Genomic DNA, 16258 nt, shown 5'->3' on the forward strand with positions numbered 1-16258 from the left:
AAATCATTAGGTTAGCAACTGTGGGCTGCCTCTACTTTTTGGTATTGTTAGGGATCATGCATTTTGAAACAGAAACTTTTCTGACAGAGCAGCTCCTTAAGTGTAGGATTGTTTTTAAAAAAATGTGGGCACTTTTCATATATCCTTAAATTCTCTTACAATTCAAATTCCCTTTTCTTGTTAACTCAGAAAGCAGCATAGGTGTCGGTGGATGTGGAGTACATAGGAGAAAACATATATGGTAACATTGTGATGCAAATTCTGCTCCGTATGTGTTCTATTGCAATGCAAATATGAAAGGACAGAGCATGTGTTGTGATATCAAGATGCATATTCATTATTTTTGAATATGATTATATTCAAAATTCGTAGTGTAGAGCACATCTCAAGTCCCATTGATCTCTTTTTACTGCCCTTTCCAAATATATTCCAAGTATTTATTTATTTTTATTTTATTTTTCAAGATTTATAGACCACCCCCTCTCCCCGAAGGGACTCTTTTACAGTAGTAAAAGCAAAAAATATTAGTGTTGAGACTGAAAGAGAGGGTGAGCAGAAGAATAAAGGAATCTAGGCAATGTCATATGTTTTTCCCAAAATAAATTATATTTCAGTGTAAATTATGTGTAATTTTCAGTCATAGCAATCAAATCAGTGGGGTTTTTTTCATAGCTTTTGAATCTGTTTTTTGTATGAAAAGAGAGTTCTACGTGCATCGGAAGTAACTACCTGTAAACTGAAATGAGGCTTATCTGGCCAGACATATTAGTTGTGCTGATAAAAACATGCATACTGGTTTTTAACATTTCATTTAACATTGATTTCCCTTAATTGAATTAATACTAGTACACCAGCGCTTGGTTTGAGAGAATTTTGGCTTCTGCAGATTTTGCTAAATTTGTGTTCAATGTACTGCTTTGTTTCTATTTAAATCTGTTACATAACGATATTGGCAAGAGATTGTAGGTAAACCTGTTTTGTAATTGTAGCATATTTTTATAGCATTTATTCTGAAAAGCAGGAAAACATAACAAAAATTGGAAAAGATAAATGTTCACACTGCTATGATTTTATTTTAATTTTCTAGACCAGTCTAAACACCAGCTTGGCTTTCTGCTGTACCTCTGAATGTTAATTAGAGAACATTCTTTGTGTAACCTTGTACAAGAAATGCCTTTCCTTTGTTTTAACAGTCCTTTTAGCCAGCCCTCTTGTCCTAAAAGTGATTCAGAACTGGAAGTTAAGCCTACAGAGAACTTACTTATTAGAGGAGAATCTCACATTGAATGGACCTGGGGAGGCTTTCCTGCATCTACCAAGGTAAACCTCTTTGCAAATCATTCTGTTTTTGGAAAACTTTTGATAATATATCAGTAGGCATGTGTTTATCAGTATGTTATGAATCATTTTCTGAAGAAATAAAGGATATACTGCCTTTATTCAGTATAGGTCATTTTATAAAATAGTCAAAACATTTAAAGGAAGCATCTAAAAAATGTTAGTTAAGGTCAATGCAACAAAACCTCCCCCTCCCCAACTTTTTATTGTAATGACTCTCGTTGATCTGAACCTTGAAATTTGATATCGCTGAACGATGTGTGTAAGTAAACTTTGCAAATGTTTTTTAAAAATTGGCAAAAGCTCAGCAAGTAAAATAGTGCTAAAAGTTGTGCTGATTTGTTTAACTCCCACTTTTCTACATACGTAATATATGCAGGTTTCAAATTTGAGAATTGTATTTATGCTTGCAGGAATTATTTTGCTTAGTGAAGTCCTAAACAGTGGTTTAAAAGTTATTGAAGTCTACTGTCATCATTAAAGCCTATGCAGCAAACATTAGGAAAGGCTTGAGTTCATCTTGAATTAGAATGCTACCAGTGTGAGCCACCTAGAGGATTCCATATGAATTATCTGTATTTTACATCTTACTTAAATATATATTACGTGCAGCTGCTTCTCTGTTTTACTACTTACTTATTGATAATGTACCATGGCCTTCTTACAGGAAGGATAGGATAAGAGGTAACCAACTATAGCGTAACAAGATGGTCTTGGGCACACATTTTCTGTCACTATGTTTTCATAATTAAAGTTTTGTGAAAATAGAAAGAAATTTGGGATCATGAAAATTTGTTGCATGTGGTATAAACAATAAACATATTTGAGCATCTTATAGAAATAGTGAATTTTAAAGTACAGAATAGTTTATAAATCAGTAAGGACCAAGATTCAATATTTTGCTTCGTATTTTTGATGTGAATATTGATGACTAAATCATTTTTTGCATTGTGAAATTGATTTTTTTCTCATATAAATTGATGATATATAGATATTATATAAAAACAATAAAACAAATTCATGTAAACATTAAAATAAATATTTATATGGGATTAGTAAGGAGAAATTTAACCAGTTAAGTTTGGGCTAACTGCATAGACCCATAATTATTGAAGTTTTCTTGCATTTGGTTTTTTCTAATTCAAATTATAGAAAGGGTTTTTAAAATTCAAACTGACTTATGTAACTAATATTAAATATTTTAATTTATTATTAAATCAATATTGAAATATTGAATTACAATTAATATTTAATATTTAATATTGATTAAAACAATCTTTAAGCTTGGTTAGAAACAATCTTTTTAAAATACAATCATAGATTATAGATAAAAGAAATAATGGCTTGTAAGATTCACGAGGCTGAGTTAAATGACAAACAGCTTGCGTATTAAGTTTTCCACTGACTAAATTGACAGCGTGGGAAAAATAGCTATATTTTTATCAGTGATTTGACTCTTAATATGAATTTTTTTCGTATTGAGCCAATACATCTATTTCTATAGGACCTATTTCAGAATCATGAAGAGGAAGAAAACTTTGCTGAAAAATATATTGAAGGAGTGTGGGAATAGAAATCATATCCAAACTGGGACAAACAAACTATCTATATTTTCTATAACTTAATTTATAATAGATCATCATTGTCAAACATCTTTCAATGTTTGCTAATATATAGGTTTGATCAGTTCACACAGATCTGAACTGAACAACACAGATGATGAATGACTATTTTAGAAAAAGGATGCTTTCCTTTTCAGATAAGCAAGAAGGAAAAACTGGAACATCCTAGAACAGCTACCATCACTCCATCAGAGAAGACTCATTTTAGGGTTATATCTAGCAGTGATACAATTGAAGATGATGTTCTGATGAATGATTCAATCTGTACAGTTTTAAAACCGGAGCCAAGAACACACCCGCTTCTTAAAGAGCTAGCTATCAAAGACAGACTTGCTTCTGCAGTAACAGAGCCTATCCTGGATATTCTTGAACATTCTCCTGTCTTAGATTCTGATATACTCCCCAGCCCCCTAGTGGAGTCACCATCAGAAATTAAGCCACCAACAAAACTTGATTCTCCATCGAAGAAAAAAGGTATACACTTTTAACCTAATTTCTTTGTTACATTTTGAAATACTTTTCTGTTTTTCCTAGCTTTCAGATATTTAACCAGTTTTGAGAGGTAAGCAACAAATGTATACAGTAGCTTTGCTTGCAACCATTCTTTTAATCTAGGATAAAGAATAATTTGTATCTCAGATATGAGCATTTTGATTTTATATATATCATAGTGTAATTGTTTTTCTATAAAAATTACAGAAGAAAATATTCATCTCCTTAATCCTGGTAGCCAGCTTAGTGCTAGTTGCACTATTGTTCTCACAAATATTCATTAGTGGCCCTGTACATATGTTTTAAGATATTTGTAATAATAAAAATCCAAATAGGAAGCAAACCTACTACAAAGCTCCACCTAGTAGATGGTATTATCTTTAGAGTAATGCCTATGAGCCTCAAATTTCTGACTGGGATGGTAGAGAAAATCATAACAAGCTGTTTTGCTTTCCAGTAAACGAACCTTTTGTGACTGGTAATGGCAGCCATTTTTTAAGTTACCACTATACTGATTTTAGTAGTATAGGTAATCCTCAACTTACGATCAGAATTGGAACTGGAACTTCCATTGCTAACAATGCAATTGTTAAGTTAATCATATCAGATTTTACAACTTTTTGCCACAGTCATTAAGTGAATCTGGTTTCCCCCATTTACTTTGTCGGAAACTCCCTTAGAATGTTGTAAATGGTGATCATATGACCCCAGGATGTTGCAAGCATCGTAAATACATTCCAGTTGCCAAGTGTCTGAATTTTAAATGTCACTGCAGAGATACTGCAACAGTCTGTGAAGACTGTTCATAAATAACTCATAGGATGGTAGTTAAATGAAGGGTGATAAATCAAGGACTACTTATATAATATGTGCGCTTAAAACTACCAATTTTAGAATTTTCTTTATTTGCCGTATCTCCTCTGTCTTTTTTCCCCTTCTTAAGAAGTCTAATTAGAAGGAAGTCATGTTCTTTTTGAACAATATAGGATAGAATATAACCAGGGGTGGAATTCTACCGGTTTGGGTGAACCGGTAGCTCTGATGATCAGATTGGCCCACCCGCCTGCCTGTGCCATTTTCCTACCTTTATCTTCTCAGCTGATTAGCGCAGCGAAGCGGATAGCCATGCAAATCAGCTGTGTTACTCCTCCAAAGAATCCTGGGAGTGAAGATTTCTTCATACCGCATGTGCAAATCACGCAATCACCGAACCGGTTGTTAAACCGGGAGGATCCCTCCGCTTAATATAACAATTTTGCCAATAGAATAAAATATATAAAATATATACAGCTCATGTATATATGTTGTATTTAATGCTATTGTTTGAATTTGGTTGTTTGCTTGCAGTTGTTCCATTACGGGACATCTTTAAATATCTGCAAACAAATAATCAATTTATGTGTTTTAATCTGACTGTACACCGCCCCAAGTCCCTTTTGGGAGAGGGCGCGGTATAAAAGTTTGAAATAAAGTAAAGTAAGTAAACTCAAAGAATTCCATATAAGAGAGAAAATACCCCAGATCACGCAGAACTATGTTGTTTAGCTTGGTGGTTTAAATTTTATTGACAAAATGTAAGGGTAAAGAGCTTTTCCCCCCATACAGAAGCATTTCCCTTGAAGTTTCTTTTCCTACTGTATTTTTTAGATTCCTCACTTGATCAATATAATACTTTTTCTTTTTAGGGATACATAAAAGAAGTCAGCACCAAGGACCTGATGACATATATTTGGATGATCTGAAAGCTCTAGAACCTGAGGTTGCTGCTCTTTATTTTCCCAAAAGGTATTTAACAAAAATCTAAATATTGCAGAAACATTTCAGAAATGTGTATTTAATATCTCTTTTAAGAATATGTATGGAATCAAAGAGAAGCTGCCAAAGGCATTCTTGAACTCTGATGTCTTATCTTAAACTGCTTAACTGCTCTCTTTAAGTAACAGCTGTATATTTCACCCTGTTATGTTCTTTTCAATAATATACATCCTTTTTATAATTACCCTGATACATATGAATAAACCTTAGGCTATTTTGAAAAATAAGTTTTTAATTCATCATAGTTCCTCAGATATGGAGGATGGAAATATCCTCCCTGACTTTTTAATAATTGCATAACTGATTATGAGACTCTCCTGTTCAGATATAAGTGATCTTACACATCCACTTGTTCAGTGACTGTCCATAATTAGGTTGGTGATAAATGAGGAGGACTTATGATGGGTCCTTATATTTGCATCCATTGCAGCTTCCCTATGGTCACATGATTATGATTTGGGCAGTAGGCAACAAGCCTGCAATTATAACATATCAGTGTCGTGTGTTGGTCACAAGACCACCATTTATGACCTTCATTGCTGGATTCCAACAAGAAAAGTCAAGGGGAAGTTGGCAAGAGGTTGCTAATGGTAATCACATGACTGAGAGGCTGAAACCATGCAGGATTCTGTTAACAGTGGCAACTGGGGATGCTGGGATTGTCATGATGACAAGTTGACACATGTCATGCCTTAGAATCACATCAGTTAGCTACAGTATACTGCTAATGCTTCAGTCCCAATTAAGATTATTTATAATATACAACTCAAGTAACAGAAAATAAAATGCAATGGCAGTCTTTGTAGCATACTTGATAGGTGAATGTCACTCATTTCAAGAAGAGTTTGAACAGATCAGCCTTTGTTCTAATTGTATAAAATAATTTCTACAAACTTGCAATGTAATGAGCAGCTAAATGATCTAAAAATGGCTGTATAAATAATAGTTACATTTTTCATTTTAGAGCCTTTATTTTTATGACTGTTTTGTACATTTATATATAAATAATTTTTATGTTATCTTTCATTTATTTTATTTTAATTTCTTTCATTGTGGTGAGCTATAGCTGAGAGTCAGGCAGTATGAAAGTTTAATGAATTATTATTACCATTGTTATTGTTGTAAAAGGCTTCTTTTATGCTCTTTAGTGATTCTGATCCGGGTACTAGACAGTGGTTGGAGTCTGACACTTTCTCTGGGTCCCAGTCTCCACAATCGGTTGGAAGTGCTGCTGCGGACAGTGGTACTGACTGTATGTCTGATTCTGCCATGGACTTGCCTGATGTTACATTATCTCTTTGTGGAGGTCTTAGTGAAAATGGAGAGATATCTAAAGGTATATTTTTATCCTATTACTACTTATATAACTTGGCAAGGTGAAATGAATACAAGAATCTGCAGTATGAAGCTACAAAAGTGTGCTACATTTAAGATAGAAGCTTTCTTTCTGAAGATAAGTTCTATGTAGATGCGCAATGTGTAAAATGTCTAATTGTATCTACTATTGGAAGTGTTTTGTACTGTTCATTTTCTGTGATAGAAACATACAGTATATAGAAATAGACATTTATCACATTTACTTTTATTCAGTTTAATGATATGTTTATCTCCAATGTTCAGGAGAATCCTCCTAACACATTATCCTTGTTCTTTTAACTTGAATGTTTTAGTCTTTATAATAGAAATGAATGTCTTATGTATTATTTTCCTATAGTTGGTGCAATGAATTGGTGGATTAATACAAACAGGCTCTGCCATATATGGACAAAAGTTATGTCTATTTGCTGCCTAATTTTGAAATGTAGTAAGGCCATGTAAATCAGTAGTCCCCAGCCTTTCCAACTCTGTGGACCAGTGGCGGGAGTTTGTTTGTTTGTTTTATTGGATTTATATGCCGCCCTTCTCCCAAAGGACTCAGGGCGGCATACAACATTAAAAAACACACATTCCGAAAGTTAAAAAGAAATTAAATACATATCCAAATGTAGATGTTTTCATGTGCACACATGATATTTGTGGAAATGAAGCTTTGCGTGCTCGCCTGTCACTTGCACGGCCTGGTTCCCAACGGGCCGTGGACCAGGACCAGTCCACGGACCGGTGTCCATTAGGTGTTTGGGGACACCTAATGTAAATAGTTACATATAGTTGCAACAGATACAGTATATCACAGAACTGAGTACATCCCCTCACATTTTGTAAATATTTAAATATATCTTTTCATGTGACAACACAGAAGAAATGACACTTGGCTACAATGTAAAGTAGTGAGTATTCAACTTGTATAAGAGTGTAAGTGTGCTGTCTTCTCAAAATAACGCAACACACATATGAAAAGATATACTTAAATATTTACAAAATGTATACTCACTTCTGTGATATACTGTCTATCAGCCTTTCTTTTTCTTATAGCTGTCTTCATTATTTTTATTTATTAATGTTTTAAAAGAGTGGCATACATTTTAAAAATATTATTAAATTATGTTAGGCACTTTTTAAATTTATATGCATGTATTCCCTACTACCTCCTTCGAGTAGTTGAAATATATAATGCTATAATGTATGCTATAATATATGAACATACATGCTTCTCTCTGTCTTAGAAAGTGCATGCAGCAAAATGAGCATAATTATGGCAAGCAGAGCATAATTATATAAGAGGAGCCAAATGAAAAGATTGCTTGTAAAGATGATGAAACATGTTTCAGTCAATTGATGAAATATCTTTGCATTGCAGAAAAATTCATGGAACACATAATTACTTATCATGAATTTGCTGAAAATCCAAGTCTTATAGATAATCCTAACTTGGTAATAAAGATATACAACAGGTAATAGTATCTAAGTCTTCTGTTCCTAAATTATTTTATTCTACTTTTTCTGTATTGACAAATAATGTGTCTGACATTTTATTAGATACGTCTTAAAATTATTCAAAATTAAAGTTTAACTATATTCAGAAAAGATAGTGAGGAATTGCAGCAGTCTTTATTATACCTACTGGGAATCTGAGAACAGTCTAAAAGAAATAAAACCTTTTGTTTACAACAAAGAATGTGTACTATATTCATAATGATAAACTGTTATGTTTACAATAGGTATTATAATTGGGCATTGGCTGCTCCCATGATTCTCAGCTTGCAGGTGTTCCAGAAAAGCTTACCACAGGTAATTAAATAACAGTAAATATTCCATGGCTATTCACATTAAGTCATAGGTGCAGAGACATATCAAAGTTCTGTGACGAGAAAGTGTTCAGGAGGGACAATCTCTGACAGAAAACACACTCAAATAGATATTCTGTGAAGGTAAAAATGCCAACTGAGTAGTTACTTGTGTGCATGATGTGATTAGAGATAGATACGGTGGGGATGAAATGTTGAGATGCAAAGGCAAAGGCAAGGGTTTGCATAATGACATTGTCCTGCACATTTTGTCATTGTTCAACAATGCAGTTTGTATTGACTGCCCATGCAAACAATATATGAAAGATTACTAAGAGACCCATGTTCAGATCTGTATTTATCTGTGAAACCCACAAGTTGAGTTGTTCTCAGTCCGGACCACTTGAGACAGTGTTGTGAGTATAAAAATATAAGGTGGCCTCATAGAACCTGCTGTGAGCTGCTGTTACCACTGAAATAATATCATCCTCAAAATTGCCAATTCCTTCTCTGATATAATAGTTAATTTAGAAAATAATTTGGAATTGCGTTTGTACATGCGCACACATTAATGGATAAGTTGTGGACGGTGTATGATATATTTAAATGAAAACCAGTTTTGGTATTGCCACATTCATTGATATATTTTTGCCCATTATTTTTATGTGGTTGAATCATTTTTTTCCAAAATGATGAAAACTTCTTATTTGTGGAAGAATTTTTTATTTTAATTTTTTTCCAGTGAGCTGGAAGAATAACCTGCAAGTCAGAAAACATTATGAGAAATTAGGGTGGATTGATTTGGCAGTATCCTGCAATATGTAATACTGAAATGTGAGTCAGGCAGAGGGAGCTGTTTCTCTTTTTTTAGGGAGGAGAAGAGAGTCCATGAAGGTTATACAATTGTCTCCAAATTTAAACATGGGAAGTAGGAAGTTTAATATAATAAAATCATGACATTAAAATACATATCTGCAGGGTACCATGTTGTTATGTTGCAATAAAGATGACATTGCAAATATACATTAAAAATTAACTCTTTAGACAACAATTGAATCCTGGATTAAAGATAAGATGCCGAAGAAGTCTGGAAGGTGGTGGTTCTGGCGAAAAAAGGACAGTTTGACTAAACAGGTAAGAAAAACAACACATCAGCTGTAAATCTGGACTCGTTTAGAGGTCATATCCTAAGCTTTATACTTCATAGTTCAGAAATATGGGTTAAATATATTCAGGTATGGAGTGAATTTTTATTTGTATAATTCACTTTGTGTCACTTGCATCACATACTCTAATATTTAATGCAGTTTATATTTAATGTTAAACTATTTGTCATTCACTATATTGGTGAATATGTACTATATTGGCTGCAAAGATCTGTGCTAGGTTTGGGGAGGAGTTAGAAGATAGTGATTTTATTAGTCACTTCAAACTGCTGACAATGTGTCTGACAATGTTAAAATATATGTCAGGTTTAACTAAAGCTGACAATTGCAAATTAATTCAACATCAGAAATGCTACAATGCATCTTTATCATATTCTCCCATTTGTTATCAACACTGTTTACTCCACATCTTCACTCCACATCTCACATCTTGAATTTTTTCCTTTGATGTTATCAACAGTCTAGAACTGTGAAGAAGGAAAATTTCAACACAATGCCACCAAAAGTAATATATTTTGAAAATGCATAAGCAATTGCAGACATTATTTTCTAAAGTTCCTAGCTTGGTCTTATTCATCAATCACATTGCTTTGATTTTGATTGGAACATTTTATTTAAATGTAATTATTAGCCCTACAGCCAATACTGTAAGAATGCTGTTGGTAATAATTCTGCTTTAGTAATGAAATTTAGTTTCCCATATTGCTCTATTTTTCATATCAAACACTTTTTTGTATGTGTAAGTGTAATTAGAATTTTGCTGTATTCACATTTATGTTATTTATAACTTTGGAGTCTGCTGAATAAAGTTGCATCCTGTTCTTGGTTTAGTAGTGATGTTAAAAAATGATTAAATATAATTTTGATGCTATTAAAAAATTTTGCAGCTAGATTGAGATGTAATTCTGGAATGCAACAATTACCTTTTTGTTGAAGTGACAATGCAAAATTAGGTGATCCTAACATATTGTTCTGATGGTAGCTTCCAGAAACAAAGGATGGAAAATTTGAGGCTCCAAAAAATGACCAATCAACAACTATAAAGGAACAAGTTGAAAGCCGGTATGTTACTTTAAAAATCAATTTATGCATTTCTAGAAAAGTGGTTTTTTAAAAATACATAATGTTTTGAAGTTTTTGGAAGGATTGTACACCATTGATAGAACCTTTCATAAAAAAGATTTTACCCTCCGTCTGTAGAATCTTCTGGTAACACCTTTAAAATCCCTGGCCTGAACTCTGAAATGCAGTATTCAATTCTGAGCTGCATAGAGGAAGAAAAAATCATCATAATATTCCATTTTAATTTTTTCCTGTTTCAAAAAAAGTGCTAGAATGCTATGACCACTGTGGCATTTTTTATTTTTCTAAAATTCAGAATGTAAAAAAAAAAAAAACTGGTTGAGAAACAGTTACCAAAGGTTAACTTCCATGACTAAAGATAACTTGGATCTCTTGGGTCCCTCGTCAAGCAGCTTAAATAGCTGCATAAGTTCTACAATACTTGTGACTATACGATATCTTAACTAGGCTTAATTCAAGCAAAACCAGAAAACCAAGAATTCAAACAATCCTTAATTCAAGCAAAACCAGCTTTTGAATTAGTAAAAAAATAGTCTTCCTTTGCAATATTTGATCCAAATATGCTGTTACATATTGCAAGCTACGAGATGCTATATTGAAATAAATCTCTGAACGTCTGATACATCTTGTCTATGTCATTTCAGGCCTCCAGATGATGAATCTTCTAGTGATGATGAAAGTTCACAGGAACTGAAACAATCCTTAATGGCAGATCCTGCTCTACGTGAACATTCAAGCTCTGGGAACACAACTTCTTATAGAAAGTCACTTAGATTGTCTTCAGATCAAATTGTAAGTTGTTATTTTATTCCAACATTAAATACTTACGAATCTAGTATAAACTTAACTAGTGTATTTTTGAGGAAACAATCCGATCAGTGAAGACTTTCTACGCTAGATTATGGTTTTTCTCAGAATGCAGTTGAGAGTATTAAGATCTATTTGGGTTTTGGTCCTTAGAAAGATTTTATAGGAAGTATATTTCAAGCATCTCCCAATTTGTTTTCTAATTGGAAAATTAATAATAATAACATTGTGTTCTGTCCCGTGATTCCAATGAATATGCAGACACAGGCTTGACTGTTTGCCATGACTAATTACAGAGATAAAACCACCCCTTGGCTAGGAGCCCAGAAAGCTATCTTTAACAACCAAGATTAAATTTACGGAATGCTTTCTCCACGGCTAGTAAAATGGACTGTTGTTTCCTGCAAAGATTCCCCTCCCGTCGCTCCACCTATAAACTCTTTGGGAGGGGCCACACCCTTAGCCAGCTGTCCTTACTTCCTTTTATGATGTCGTCTCCACAGCTGTTCCTTTCACTTCTCAGCTCTACGTACACGCACATCAGGGGCAACCTCCCTCTGTTTCTCCTCACTGCTCCCTGACCCAGCTGCCACCTGGTGGCCAACAGGCCTCTCTAATTCCTGCTCTGTCTCCAAACACCCTCCAGAGTCTTCCTCATCCTCCAGAGCAATCCCATAATGGTCTGAGCTGTCAGAGTCCAAGAATTTAAATGTATTTGGGATATTAATACATAATGTATGGATTATTTTAAGGGGTGCGATGGCTTAATAGTTAAAGACACTGAGCTTGTCAGCTGAAAAGCTGACAGCCCAGTTTTGAGATCCAAGCACCACATGATGGGTGAGCTCCCATTACTTGCCCTACCTCCTGTCCACCTAGCAATTTGAAGACATGAAAATGCGAGTAAATAAATAGGAACCACTTCAGTGGGAAGTTAACAACGTTCCATACATTTCGGGATATAGTCATGCTGGCCATGGAATTCTTTGAATAATGCTGACTTTCTTGGTTAAGGAATGCGGATGAACATCGCCCCCTAGAGTCAGAAACAACTAGACAGGGGAAACCTTTATTATGGATTATTTTACAATATTTTAATGCTATTAATAATTACTTAATTAGTACTGTAAATTGTACTATTATTACTAGTATCTCAATTTTATCTCAATGTTATGCTGAGTGAAACTAGAAACAGACTTTAAAAAACATTCCTTACACATCAGTCCACTTTAAATGTTTTTTTTAGAGTTAAGACGGCCTTACATCTTATTGTTGTTCTATTATTAAGGCCTGCACTGTTTGAAAAATAATGTTAACATAACTCTAAGATCTTTAAATGTTGAGTACATGTAGTCCTTAACTATGGCAAAAAAGTCGTAAAATGGGGCAAAACTCGCTTAACAAACTGCCTTGTTTAGCAAAAAAAATTGGGCTTAGTTGTGGTCATAAGTTGAGGACTACCTGAAATGTAAAATAATGTAGAAAGAAACTGTTATTATTAGTTATTATTTTTACATCTTTTCATGTTAAAGGAGAAACTGAAGCTTAGAGATGGACCAAATGATGTTGTGTTCAGCATTACAACTCAGTATCAAGGAACGTGCCGTTGTGCTGGGACAATATATTTATGGAACTGGAATGACAAAATAATCATTTCTGATATTGATGGGACAATAACCAAGTAAGCTAAAATACACTTTTCTTTTTGATAAAACTCTACAATGATGTTAAATTTCAATTGTTTCCAATAGATACGCTTTGAATAATTGTTACTGAAAAGAACTGTCCCTAAATCCTATTTTGCATGCCCTCATTTTTTTAGTTCTATTCAAGCATTTGAAGTTACTTTACCTGCTGATTTAATCAAAAATAAATTCCATTAAGAATTGGTAATATATGAGTTAAGACCATTAATTGTTTTTATTTGTTTCTGGCTTAGGTCTGATGCTTTAGGGCAGATTTTACCACAGCTTGGCAAAGATTGGACTCATCAGGGTATTGCAAAACTCTATCATTCTATTAATGAGTAAGTTATCATTGTTTGCAAAATAATTTGTGTGTTTGAGTTGCATTTATAACCGTTTCTATTCCATTTCTGTGTGCTAACATGGAATCTGAAGATTACATATGATACATTTATAATATATGAACAAGTAAATGCTGCTATGAATATTATATATCGCAACAGTATCGCTATATGCTGAGGTTATCAGACTTTTCTGATCCAGACTTCAGGGTGCCGTCTCATTCAATTTATTCTTTCCTCATCCCAAAATTTCTAATTTGGGATTATCAGTATGTTTTGAATGCATTTTGTAGAGTTTCAGGAACTGCGTTATGTAGCCTTGCTATGAATTCTGTATGCACGAATTTATAGCAAAAATGAAAAAGAGACTTTTAAATTCCTTTTTCTTTTTGAGTTAACTGAGGCGCAACATGATGTTTGATGAAAAAGTGGCTTCTGTAGAAATTTGAAAGAAAAGGCAACCTGAACAATAACGGGATCAGTGTCTTGCATCATTTCAGAGTAAACATGTTATTTTAGAGTAAAATAAAGCACACAAGTTATTCGAAGATATTTAAAGGATTAAAAAAAGTTTACTTTAGTGTTGCAACTGCACAGTCATTACTAATCAAAGGAGTTTTCATTGTTTTCTGATCTACTTCATCAGGCAGATGGCCATATTATTAACCACCAATTTTTCCAATGTAGGAATGGCTACAAGTTTCTGTATTGTTCTGCTCGTGCAATTGGAATGGCAGATATGACAAGAGGATACTTACATTGGGTTAACGATAAAGGAACAATTTTACCCAAAGGTCCTTTGATGTTGTCACCCAGCAGCCTGTTTTCTGCCTTCCATAGGTACATCTTATTTTGATCATTTAGTGTGTTGTGCAATACAACTTCAGGAACTGCACGGATTGCTTTTGTCATTTATCCTGGCATGATCATAGTAGCATTATTTTAATGTGTGGTTTCAGTTACATATACTGTATATTAAAAACTATTTAGTCAATCATGCTTTTAAGGTTTACAGGTAGTCCTTGACTTATTCATTCAGTGACTGTTTGAAATTATAACAGCACTGTATGAAGAGACTTACAATCTGTGCTTGAAGTTACAGCTATTGCATCACCCTGCTATCAAAAGTAAGCTGCATGGCAGCTCCTGCATTTACGGCCATAGGGCTTTTCCCATCCTGCAGTGTAGTACATCACTAGTTGGCAGCTGGAGATCTGGGATCTTCAGCAGCCTCAGCCAGCTGCCACTGTCCCTCAGGCCTGGACCAGCCCCAGCACCACTGCTATCCCTGAGAAGTGCCCGCCACAAGCCCCATATCACTGACCTTTTCAGTCTTGCTTCTTTGTCCAAGCTGTCGGTTCCATACTTTTTCCAAGCTGCGCACCCCAAAGCCGCCACAGATTACCACGCTGAAGGTCCAGGTTGGGATGACTGAGGCTTCCAGGACTGGCTGCAGCTTTGCACTGTACTGCAGCAACCCCTCAATTTACATATGGCCTGTGCCAGGTTTCCTAGACTTCCCCCCACCCCCTGAGGTACCCAGTATTCCTTATCTGGGACTCTGTCCACTTAACAACTTGAAAAACTGAAAATGCTAGGATTGCAGTCGTTATGTAAAACAATCACATGACATCTCACTTAATTATTGCTTCACTCAGCGATCAAGATTCCAGTCCCAAGTGGAAGTTAGGGACTACCTATATATTCATTCCTTTGCCTCACTTACAATTGATGACTTATAAAAACTTATATTTTAAATCATGTGTTTGAAACATACTTATTTTTTTCAGCAATCACCATTCTCATTCATTCCAGGATCTTTGAATGACTCAATAGCTTTTTCCGTATACTTTTATTTTGTTCCCATATCTATTTATTTTACTTACAAATATTTTTTTCATGAATTGCATTTATTTAGAATGTTCCATGGTTTTTCCCAAACATCTAACTGATTCTTTCCTTATTACCATTCAAAGGAAAATAACATTCAGTAGGCTATCCCAATGACATCAGTTCATACTTTCTGACGTAATTTTAGCTCTTTCTTTTGTAATTCCATGATTCATCAATTCCATTCTACAAGACCAAATCACCATTTGTCAGATCAAATTTTCTCTTAATTTGTGAACCAAGCTACCTTCCTTCTAATTCTTGCCAGTAGTTGACGTAATAGAAGCTTTGCAGCTGTTCATGTTATGGGTGTTACCACAGATGTTCTGAGTTCCACTGATTACCATGGTTTCAGTTTTTTGCATTATGGTTAATATTGATATGGATTAGGTGTAGAACAGATTTCAAGGCTTAATCCTCACTTTGCTACTTGTAGCATTTCCTTCTAATAATAGTACCAGTCACTTTTAGCCAGTATGCACAAACAAGAATCAAAGTTCAATGCTAAACATGCTTGTAAGTAGTCTCTCCAAGCTCACATATCTAAACTAGAGAATATCTTGGTAAGACAGAATAAAATTTACTCAGAGGCATAATCAGTGTACATATTTATTAATTCATTTGTATGCCACTCTATTTCTAGAAGCTCTGAGCAGCTTATAAATAATATAAACTTAAAACAGTATCAACTTGAACTGTTTGGATGAATAGCAATTCTACCAACATTTCCATTGTTTCTGCCATATGTTTAATACTATTTCATGTGAAAAACATGCCTGTTCATTTGCCATCTTTTTAGGTTACATTATTTTTTTCTAAATTTTCAAAAATGTAAAATGGTCCTTATATTACCAA

At 34.1% G+C, this 16258-nt stretch overlaps 1 protein-coding gene across 2 annotated transcripts in view; it reads left to right on the top strand.

Annotated features, from left to right (window-relative positions):
• Positions 1 to 16258, top strand: part of LPIN2 (lipin 2) — a 38294-nt gene that overhangs the window by 12489 nt on the left and 9547 nt on the right. For both annotated transcript variants that reach the window (XM_081950142.1, XM_081950143.1), the window contains exons 6-17: positions 1194 to 1320; positions 3098 to 3434; positions 5138 to 5237; positions 6416 to 6603; positions 8005 to 8098; positions 8366 to 8435; positions 9476 to 9565; positions 10580 to 10659; positions 11325 to 11472; positions 13020 to 13168; positions 13427 to 13513; positions 14201 to 14353. In XM_081950142.1, the coding sequence (XP_081806268.1) occupies positions 1194 to 1320; positions 3098 to 3434; positions 5138 to 5237; positions 6416 to 6603; positions 8005 to 8098; positions 8366 to 8435; positions 9476 to 9565; positions 10580 to 10659; positions 11325 to 11472; positions 13020 to 13168; positions 13427 to 13513; positions 14201 to 14353 (1623 nt within the window). The remainder of the gene's footprint in view (positions 1 to 1193; positions 1321 to 3097; positions 3435 to 5137; positions 5238 to 6415; positions 6604 to 8004; positions 8099 to 8365; positions 8436 to 9475; positions 9566 to 10579; positions 10660 to 11324; positions 11473 to 13019; positions 13169 to 13426; positions 13514 to 14200; positions 14354 to 16258) is intronic.

Source organism: Natrix helvetica (assembly GCF_964273705.1).
Source record: "Natrix helvetica genome assembly, chromosome: 4".
In the NCBI taxonomy this organism is placed as follows: Eukaryota; Metazoa; Chordata; class Lepidosauria; order Squamata; family Natricidae; genus Natrix; species Natrix helvetica.